Genomic DNA, 11,646 nt, shown 5'->3' with positions numbered 1-11,646 from the left:
TGTGCAATATTGCAATTTGGCCCCTCTTTTCTATACATATGGAGCTGTTGGAGTAATTCCTCTTCAATATGTCGTGCTTGTGTAACGGGTGGTTGTTTGACTTCCCTACATCCGCTTGTCTGTCCGTGGTTCGGATCGGTGTTTGCCTGCCCAATTATCCTGTCATTATATTATTACAAAAATTTAAATAATATTTAAATTACTTATTACACATAATAAAATTTGCTAGTTATATTAAAACATAAAATAATAAAAATATTCAAATATAATAATTAAATTATTAATATTTTAAAATAAACTTATTAGTTTAGAACTAAAAATAGTAGAAAGTTAGTAAAAGTTTGAAAGTTGTATTTTTAGTGGTTTGATTAGTGAGTGTCGTCCTCTAGGAATGACTTAATTGGAGTTTAAGTAATGAGGGGTTAAGCACGGGTTCATAGAGTGTTCAAAAGCTAACCTAAAGAGATTGGATTGTTGCATGTTCAAGAAATCAATAACGAGAGCAAGTAAGGGAATTAAAAGATAATAAATGAAATAGAGATATGAACCAAACATCCTTGAATAAAATCCTGTTTATGTCTAAAGTTTAAGTTACCCAAAGTCTAGATGATGAACTTTGGGAAATGGTTTAAGTGTCAATGTCACTCTCGTGATCAATTGGACTATCAACTAATCCTAAGTCACATTCTCATGGCAACTTGGCTAGAAGAAGCAATTTAACAAACACTTTGTGTGCTTATTTAATTTCCTTCAAACTCCCTTTTCTCAAAGGTGAGTAAGAAATATGAGAGGTGTGGCTATGGTGTAGCCCTATTCTCATAGGTGGAACACCAATTCCAAATATCTCTTGCATAATTTGGCCATAATTATGAAGAGTCAAATCAATTCCACTCAATTCATTGCCAAGTTCAACATTAAGACAATACAAAACCTAATTTATACAATTTAATTCATATTGGGATTCATATTCAAGGAAGTTCAATTCAAATTCTAGAAATGTTTAACTACTCATGCTTGAAATGTAAAACTAAAAGCAATTGAAATAATAAACATGGAATTCAAAAGAAACTTTAAGAAATATAAATGCAAAAGTATGAGATAAAGAACTTAACTTGATTATTTAATGGAAGGAAATAATCTTGAAATTGAACTTGAATGTTGTGAATACAAAGGAATTCTTCTTCTAAATTTCCTAATTCATGGTAGATTACAAGTGTGGGAAGTGTTCTTAAAGCTTCCTAGAGAGAAAAACCTAAAAGGAGAACTTAGAAATTCAAAAGTATTCTAAAAAATAACTTCCGAGAAGTATTTATAGTCCAAATTTGCACACTTTCACACTCTTCAGGACCAGGAGTCACGTGAGTCTCAACGATCACAAGCTGATCATTGAGACTCACGGTGTGAGTGTCAGCGTGAGTTTCAATGATCAGTTTCTGATCATCATACTCACGTTGAGACTCACACCGTGAGTCTCAGCGTGAGTCCCTGATCAGAAACTCTATTGAGGACTCACGCTGACACTCACGGTGTGAGTGTCAGCGTGAGTTCTTTTAGTTGACCTTCACGCCTTCGTTTTGCTCCTTTGTTTCCCGGGGTGGCCTCGGTTGTTTTCCTTGTGCTTTAAACCTTCGTTTTCTCCCAAGATTAACATCTTTTCACGCTAGCTTGCTCATTGCTTGGTCCTTCCTTCCTTTAAACAAAATACACCAAATTAAGCACTATTCCATATTCTGTTACATAACGTTTGAATAAAAAGCAAGTATAAATGTGCACAAATAAAAGGCTATTTCATGACATATCAAAGTTCTAGAAACTTTTATAATTAACTACATACTATTACTTATTTTAATTTCTCTCTCTATCTTTCTCTCTCTCTCTCTCTATATATATATATAGTGGTTCGGGTGGGATTATAGGCAGGTTTTGTACAAAAAATAATATGAACGTAACTTGACCCACCACGGATTTAATTTTTTTAAGACCCACCATCACTATAGCCCAAAAAAACCAATCCATGCGGGATGGATATCCGCTGGACAAATTGAAATTGTCATCTCGATCTACTTGATCGAAAGACTAATTTTCCTTTGAAAAATATTCTTTCTTATTTTATTCTCCTAATTTCCTTAATCTAAGCATATTTGTTGCTCATCATTTGTTTTTAATGGTCCACATTAGACTAGACGTTGTTATTTGGGGAGTAGTTCTCATAGGAGTTGGAATATATATATATTTGGCTGCTATTCTCCTTGCTTTCAAGCATTTTTCTTTAATTTATATAAAATAATATTTCTTTTTGTTTTGTTTTGTTTGGTATTTTTTCGAACATCCCTATACCATCTACATTCAATTAATTTGTCTGACAGCTTCCTTTTTTTCTTTTATTTTTTTAATTTTACTTTTTAATATCATAATTATTTAAGATAAATCAGCCCGACTTTAACTTAAATCAGAAGGTTAATAATAAACATTTCTTACAAAAAGTTAAATTTGACAGAAACAAAGTTAAACTTGACAGAAACTTCACATGCTCTTGGAGCTCCATGGGACTATAGATGAAAACACCGGCAATCTTCCTCCCTTGAAGAGAAATAAAAATTGTTTGTCCTCTTATAGGATCAATCTTTCCTCATCAAGGTTATTAATGCAACCTTTTTTGGAGCCAACAAATGCATGAATCATCTTATTCATACCACATATACCTTTCATCACGAAAGGGACTCATCGCCGCTGCATTCTAAACTTGCAACTGTACAAATTTAATTTCTCTTAAATGCATACATCTATACTGGGGTAGACAGAGCTAAATGCTGAGTACAAGATCCAGATCTGTCTATTTTAAATATAATTTTGTACTGTCTTGCTAATTTTCGAACTTTAGTCTAATTTTACAGTTACAACAAGACTTAGAGAATAATTGTACTCTTGAATCATTTAGTTAAAAGAGTTCTATTATATGTACTCCCAAATCTTACTCCTACAATTTTATTCCCTGATGAGATGAGGCAGGATTCTAATAAGCTATTAAAAGTTGGGAGTAAAAACTGGGAGTACGCGTATCATTTTCCTTAGTAAATTTCGCGGGACTTTGTGAGCATTCTTGCTTCCATGTCTTTCACAAGCTCACACATGGAGTTGTAGGAAGATCCAGCCTTGCTTAGAGCAATTTCGCCACTCACTTTTAGTTTCTTCACTCTCTCTCTAATGGCTTCCCCTTCTTTGTGCTGCAACAGCGTTCTCACCATTGCCTCTATCTCCTGTCTCCTCACCACCTTCTCCGTCGGCGTTACCGCCGGCCGGACCGCCACCCCGACTTCTTCCGCCAGCATGGCGGCGTTCATCTTCTGCTCCGCGTAAAGCGGCCATGCAATGATTGGCACGTTGTTCGTCAGGCTTTCCAGAGTCGAGTTCCATCCGCAGTGAGACAGGAACCCGCCCACTGATGGGTGGGTCAATATTTCGATCTGGTTAGCCCACATCTGGACCACAAATCCCACATCTTTAGTCCGAGCGAGAAATCCTTCCGGCAAGTAATCCGGGGCGGCGCCACCGCCGCCTTCTAATTTTGGGTTGATGGAGCTGTCGGGACCGCCGTCACACGGCGGCCGGACCACCCAAACGAATCTTTGCTGGCTATTCTCTAACCCCCAAGCCAACTCCGCCGTTTGCTCCGCCGTTAACATTCCCCCGCTCCCAAACGACAAGTACAAAACCGACTCAGCCGGTTGCCTATCCAACCACTCCAAAATCTCGTCTCTGCCATCCCCCTCATTCTTGCTCTCAACGCTTCTCTTCAACGGACCTATAGGGTATATTGGTACTTTCACGACACCCCGCAACTCCTCGTTTTCTCTTAGAGCTTTAATGGTGTTAGGCTCCAGTTCCTCCCAGGTGTTAACCAATAGCCCGTCAAACTGGGTGTACTCTATCCCGAGATTAACGTATTCCCGGTACTGCTGATCATCCCGGTCCATCAACGGGTCAACCATATCCTCCGGTCGAACCGGCATGCACCCGGGAATCCTCAACGGTTCAAGCCGGTCCACGAACTGCCCCGTGATACTTTTATCAAACACTTGAAAATACATGGCCAGAGTGGCGGTCCATGCGGTGGTTGGATGATAAGCATACCTCGGAATCCCCAATTCCTCGGCTATGGGCAAGGCCTGAGTACAAAATATGTCGACGATGAGGGCGTCGGGCCGGTGGGCCAAACCGGCAATGGTGGACCGGACTTGGGGAAGTGCCTCGCGAACCGTTATCCGTAGCTGAGTGAAGACTTGGGTTTTCTCGTCGATTAGACCGGACACGTCGACCGCCGGGACAGGGACTATGTCTATGGGGCTATTACTTTTCTGATGGGATTTAAGAAATTGGGTTTCGGCGGGGGTGGTGATGGCGAGAACGGTGACTTTAAGGTGGTGGTGGGTGGCGAGGCGGTCGCCGAGAACTAGCACGGGGATAAGGTGACCCATGCCTGGACTCGAGAGAAGAGCAACATGAAGATGATGAGAGCTGCCCATAATATAATAATTAGACAAGTGGTTTAATTTGGGGGGTTTAGTTGGGACTGTACTGTGATCGAAATGATGCATATTATGGCATATATTTATAGAGTTTAGGAATGAGGAATGTCTCGCACTGAACTAAATGGGCCGGGATTTTGCAATTGGATAATTTAATTCAAAAAATGTATAATTGATCCATCAAATAAATCAAAATCTTCCAATTGAACTAAATAATAATCAATAAAAATATTAGTCACATGGACAAGTGACTAACAATTATCAGTATAACATGTCGATTGGGTTCAATTGTTGTAAGCTTTTTATTTGTTTGATGGACTAATTGTAATATTTTTGAGTGGATCGAGTGAACAAATTGTAATATTATGACGTGTAGTTTGATGGTTTATTTGATCATTATTTCTAGAATTAAAAGTGATATATTAAAAGTTAAATAGTGCTAGGATGATATAATATAACTAATTTCAAATGGAATAACTATTGAACTTCATATGAGATATATCTTTTTTTTTTCTTTTTTTTTTAATGACTAATCCTATATATATCATAGAATAACTTTTTTTCTTTATTATATATATATATATATATATATATATATATATATATATATATATATATAGGACTCTGTTCAGGTGAGAACATGTAGCCAGAGAGAACTAAGAACTATTCGCAGTCATCTACGTGCCCAAATCTAACATATCAAAAGCACTGATTTTTTTTAAAAAAAATGCGATGACATTTCGTAAATAATTGAACATCGAAGTGCAAATAAATTGTGTTAAAAGTTCAAGTTAGTAACAGTTTCATATAGTACACTTAAGTGAAAGTAAAATGTATTACAAGTGCAAGTAAAATGTACTACAAGTGCAAGTAAAATATACGCTGAACATCAATATTAAGTGCACCTAATGTTATTATTAGTTGCACCAGATGTTATCGTTAAGTGCACCTATGTGAAAGACTTTATCATTAGGTGCATGAATGTTACCAAGACAAATTACTTACACTTGTAAGTGATTTTAGTTGCACTTTTTACTTGCAAACTTGTACCAGTTACTTGCACTTGTAACACATTTTACTTGCACTAAAGTTTGAGTTATTTATGAAAATGACACCGTGTCATTTTAAAAAAAAATTACATCTGATTCGTTGTTTCTAGACACGTAAACGGCTATGAGTGGTTCTTAGCTCTCTCCTAAGCAACCATTCTCACTTGAGCGTGACCATATATATATATATATATATATTAGGGATAAGGGTAAAATAAATGCTTGAAGTATTCATGAATATGTAATTAAATTATTGAATTATAAAAGTTTCAATTAGATACTTAAACTTAGAAAAAAGTGTAGTTAGTCCAATATAATTTGTTATTATTGTATATAACTTAGGTTAAAGATGATTAGAATGTCATATCAATATGTTTTATTGATTTGGATGCCCAATTTAAATAATAATAATAAAAGTTTTGTATACAAAACCTCGTGGGCGCGGTGCAGTTTGTATTACCTTACAATGAATTATATATTGCATATTGAATAATCCATGTGCTGTATTTAGTATAACACACACATAGTATAATAAGTTTTGAAATATACTGTACTAAATAAATTTATTTATTTCGGTTCACCATGTCAAGAGGTTAGAGTATCATGTGGCTCACGTGCTTGCACGGGCAATTGGTTCTTCAGCTGGTCTGGGTTCTTGGGATTTGATCCCTCCTAATTGTAATGCTGAGTTGGTTTTTATTAATGAAGTTTGAGCTTTATATTTCAAAAAAAAAAAGTTATTTATGTATGTGTAAGTGGATGAATTTTAATTTGTATAATAGATTTAGGTTACATCAAAGTAGATTTGGAATTCTTTAAATTGAGATGATGAATTTTATATATTAATATTCTTAAATAGATCATGAATGAATGATAAATTGATTATCAAAATATACTCATGAAGTTAAAAAATGAAGTTTTAAAAAATTATAAAAATCTTTGTATCACATCGAAAAATTATATCAACACTAGTATAAATACATTTTAAAATTTTAATAAATTTGAAATATATTATCAGAAGTTACTTGTATAAGAATGCCGATGCGGCCTTTACTTCATCAGGAAGTGCAGGAGGAGCCTGCTTACGTGACTCTAGTGGAAGTCTTATTGTTGCCTTAGCTTTCCCTTTGGATGCATCATCAGCACTAGAGGCAGAGACTTTTGCTTTGGATTTTTCCCTACGTTGGTGTGATCTTACGGCTAAATGGCCCCAGTTTATTGAGGTTGATTCTAAGTACCTTGCTCTCATTTCTTCTCCATCTTCCATGGCGGATTCGAGATGCAATAGCTCGCATTAAGGAATATCTTGCCTTCAACAATTCTATAGTCTCTCATGTCTACCGCGAACCAAATTATACCGCAGACGCACTCGCTTCTTTTGGCCTCTCTTGCACCGAACCTACTGTTTTCTTTTCTTCTGATTTGGTGCCAGAATCGGCCCTCTCTTCCTTTCTGTACGATCTTCGAGGATTTTCAGCCCCTAGACGCTTATATCAATAAAATTTTGGCTTAAAAAAAAAGAGTTAATTCCAAAAAAAAAAAAAAAAAAAAACTTGTATAAGAATGCAAATCAAAATTCAAGCTAACTATACTATGACCACAGGAAACTTGCTTTTTGGATAGAAAATTCCTACAAATTTTTTTTTTTTTTTGGGTCTATTTTTGTAAAATCCTTAGAGAGTACCCCTAATAGGGATTTCAAAGGAATTTTTTACAGCGATAAAAACTTAAGCAATAATGAGTTTTCACTAATTGGACATATGTTGGTTTTTTAGGGTTGGGTCCTCCAACAAGCACTGATTTTTGGAAAAAACAAAGAGCAGTGAGTCGTGCAATTGAGTATCACTGTCCAATCCAACATATGCTTGTGTTACACGCGCTCACTTAGGCGTTTTAGAATGCACGCCAGCTGGCAGGCATTCTGAATTAACTTTCTTTATTATTATTTTAAAAAAAAAAGTGGCCGTTGCAACTTCCTTTTTTTAGTTTTTTTTTTTAAATTAATTTAATTTTTATAACATATCTTATAATTTTTAAACATATTCTATAATTTTTCATAATTATTAATAATAATATTATTAATTTTATTATTATCAGTAATATTGTTATCAAATTTATAATTATAATTATAATTATAATTTTTAGAATGATAATAAATAAATAAAGAATTAAAATTTAGTGGAGTAAAATTGTGGATTCACAAAAAAAAAATTGAAAAAAAAAACTTAAAACTAATGGAGCAATATTTTAAGGATTGAGTGAGATAATGGATGATGAGGTGGATGTTTTGTCCCATAAAAAAACTTGAAGTAAAAACCACAATATGTTATTGGTTGAGTCCTGAAATATTCCCCAACAACAACAATAACAAGAATAATAATTACTTTGTACTATTTTACATGTCTTAATATATTTGATATCTTTTTTATATTTTATTATTGTTTGGACTCTTTATGAGATCATAAGGATTGACCAACTCATAATTAATTAAAAAAAATGAAATCTGAAAATTTACTAAGACAACTAGACAAGTACAACATCTTTAATTTGTTTGTAAAAGAAAGATAATTTTATTTTCTAATTTGTTTTACTACAGAAATTTATTTTTTTATGTCAATATCAACGACACTTGGTAATCGCTAATTAACGGCAAGTTGATAAGTTACGTAGCATTTTTGTAGTTAGGCTTAATTAAATGCAATTGCCAGTCTTTTCATTATAGTTATAATATTAATTAAAATAAAATAAACATAATGTCATTGTAATTAGAAATTTTATAACATCTTATAGGCCAATTTAAAATTACTACATGATTGAAAAGATAGCACTCCGAAAAGATAAGAACATAATCTTTTCCTGTCGTCTCCACTTGTCGTTAATCATAATTTTTTTTAAAAAAAATAAATTAATGATATATAGGATCTTTATCTTTGAAATGAATCACTTGGGCCAATATAAAAAATGTAATATGGAAAGTGCAATACTAATTATGAATAAAGTATTTTTTTTACTTATAAAAAAAAGTGTAATACAGAGGTAAAAATGTAATACTTTTACATTTTGATCTAAAAATATTACACTTTCTCTTATAAATAATGTTGACAAGTATTTGTTACTTATAAGGAAAAATGTAATATTCTTAAATCAAAATGTAAAGTATTAATTACATTTTTCTCGAGTTTTTCACACTTATGATCCCACGAATATTGTGTCACTAACAATGTTAATCCACTACTTTCAAAAGTTGCATGATTACCACATTAGAGCTGCAGCCCCCCCCCCCTTCCCCCTCCAAAAAAGGTTTCTTTTAATTTTTTTGTGGCCCCCTCATCAAAATCAGACAGCACCACACCAAGAGTTCAAGAGGTTTGAGAAGCAAAAACAATAGTTGGTTTAACTTTTGACTTTTAATTCCTTTTGTTTTCGACAAAAAAGGAAGACAAGGAAATCATTTTTCATGACTTTGTATCTCTTTTTTTTTTCAGCTGAGAGAAAAAAGAACAGGAAACTTTTTTCTTTCTTTATTTTCCTTTGTCATCGCTTTTGGTTTTGGCAGAATAAAAAAGCAATCAAAGAAACCCATTTCATAGCATTGGTTTTTCCTTCATTTGTTGCGGTGTGAGAGTCAATTAGAGAAAACAAGGAAATCAGTTTTGCTTTCCTTGCCAATGACATTGTGCTCTAGTGGCACCGGGTTGCACCCCATGTGGAAGGGGATAGGTTCGAGTTTTAGTGGAGACGCTTACTGTCTCTTTGTGCTTCAGTAGGTTGAGAAAGTAGTTATGAACAGATACTACATTGTAACAGAGTCAGTAGTACTCAAAAAAAAAAAATTGCTTTCCTTCATTTTAGTTCCGCAAGAAGGAAAGAGAAAGACCATTTCCTTTGATTTTCCATCCACCCTTCTTCTTTGACTTGCATGCTTCCTTATAAACTCTTTAAGATTTTCTAGTCTATCTTCGTATCATTCGGAGACAATTAAAGTATACAGATCAAAGAGGTGAAGCATTTTGTTGTTCATTCGAATTTGAGAATACATCTCTAATGAAATCAAGTAAGGTTTGTCTTTATTTTGTTTTAATTAAAAATTAATGATCATGAATATTCTTTAATTGATTAATTTGATTTACATGCAATCAAATGTTAATTGTACTCCCGCCCGCATTCAAGTTATTGCGTATTTCTTAATGATTGTTTGCTAGTATACATTGAAAAACAATTTAGTATAGATATTTTTGTGACATGCGAGAGAGACATTCTAAATTTTAGTAGATTTGTAATATAATGATAGTATTTTGAAATATGTTAATAAATATTAATGCATTTTATTATTCTCTTGAATTGTCGTTGACCCCCGCACCAACAAATCCTAGCTCTGCCCCTGTTCACAACTATCATTTTCTAAGCGTAAATGGTCCTTCCGCGGGTTGACTCTCTGTTCATTTTCACCAAAATAAATTTCGCCCATTTTTTTTTTTGGTTTGAGTATTACACAATTTGTTAGAATGTAATATCTGTTTCTATATACTTTCTCAGCCTAATGAATCTACACAATTTTGTCCCATCCTTATCAAATCTACATATTTTTGGCTATTTCTCCAATTGTTGAAATTGATTGAATGCACACGTAAACTGAACTGTAAGTTCAATAAAACATATAAGTTTAAGGAGAAAATTAAAGAACAATTAGCCAACTAAGTCACAATTCGCAAATTATGCCGTAGACCCAAGTCCACCTTGGTCCAAAATGACGCTATGGACATGGGTCCAAAACGACGCCGTTTCACTATATATATATATATATATATATATATATATATATATATATATATAAATTAGTAAACATATAACCCTGAAATGTGTGAATGTGGAGGTTTCAAATTGTAAATATGGCGTATAGAATTTGTGAATGTAGAGTTATGAATGTGTAAATCTATAGTAGAGTTCTACCAGCCCTGAAATGTGTGAATGTGGAGGTTTCAAATTGTGAATATGGAGTATAGAATTTGTGAATGTAGAGTTATGAATGTGGGAATCTGTAGTAGAGTTAACAGAGTTCTAGCAACTTGTAGCCCTGTAATGTGTGAATGTGGAGTTCCCAAGTTGTGAATATAGAGTATAGGACCTGTGAATATAGAGTTTTGAATGTGTGAATGCATAACAGTGGTAATATAGTTACTAAACATATAGCCCTGTAATGTGTGAATGTGGAGCAAAATATGAATGTTGAGTATAGAGTCTGTGAATGTAGAGTTTGTGTTCTACTGCAATGAGGAACCGCCGTTATTTGTTTTTTTTTTTAAATTTGTGAAACAACATCCTATTGGACCCAGGTCCACGGCATAACTACTGCTCACAATTTTATACATTACTTAGGTAATGGTAGCACCGATCTGAAACGCTCATATATACCAACTGAACAAGGAACCATCGGGCTGCTTGGCAAATATAATGCTTCAACTTCATCCCAGCCAAATTGCAAATCCACTCATGATATTAAAAAAACGATACTCAGAAGCGAGAAACAAAATCTTATATATATATATATATATATATATAGAGTCATGATCAAGTGTGACTGTCCTTTAACATGCGGTCAGTGCGGTCTCACTACTATGTATATAAATATACACCACTCAATATTAGAAAATACACCACACAAATGTGCATCATTAGGTACGCATCATCAAAAAACACACCACTAGGTATGTAAATATACACCACACAGTGTTAGCAAATGCACCACTAGGGACATGAGAGTTATGGTGCATTATTTTGGGTGTGTGGTGTGTTTTATGGTGTTTTTGTGTATTTTAATTGTGGTGCGTTTTGTAACATTGAGTGATGAATTTTCTAACATTGAGTGGTGTGAACCACATCGGCCGCACGGGAAGGCGCGACCACATTTGAACAGATTTCTAGGGTCATGTTCAGGTGTGGCCGCTCCATAACGTGTGGTCAGTGCGACCGCTCCTTAACGTGTGGTCAGTGCGGCCGCATCACTATGTATACAAGTATACACTACTCAATGTTAGAAAATGCACCACACAAATATGCATTATTAGGTACGT

General features: G+C 34.2%; 1 protein-coding gene across 1 annotated transcript; it reads right to left on the bottom strand.

Moving 5' to 3' along the window:
- Window positions 1-2,811: 2,811 nt before the first annotated feature.
- Window positions 2,812-4,571, bottom strand: LOC116018808 (anthocyanidin 3-O-glucosyltransferase 5-like). The gene has a single exon (XM_031258810.1). The coding sequence runs from the start codon at window positions 4,521-4,523 to the stop codon at window positions 3,069-3,071; it is 1,455 nt and encodes a 484-aa protein (XP_031114670.1). The 5' UTR covers window positions 4,524-4,571; the 3' UTR covers window positions 2,812-3,068.
- Window positions 4,572-11,646: the final 7,075 nt, after the last annotated feature.

Source organism: Ipomoea triloba, chromosome 5 (assembly GCF_003576645.1).
Source record: "Ipomoea triloba cultivar NCNSP0323 chromosome 5, ASM357664v1".
Taxonomy (NCBI): Eukaryota; Viridiplantae; Streptophyta; class Magnoliopsida; order Solanales; family Convolvulaceae; genus Ipomoea; species Ipomoea triloba.
This window is presented reverse-complemented; position numbering and strand designations above follow the sequence as displayed.

What these genes read in the sequence shown, in the direction of transcription:
- LOC116018808 (XM_031258810.1), bottom strand. Translation starts at nt 4,523, where the DNA reads ATGGGCAGCTCTCATCATCTTCATGTTGCTCTTCTCTCGAGTCCAGGC.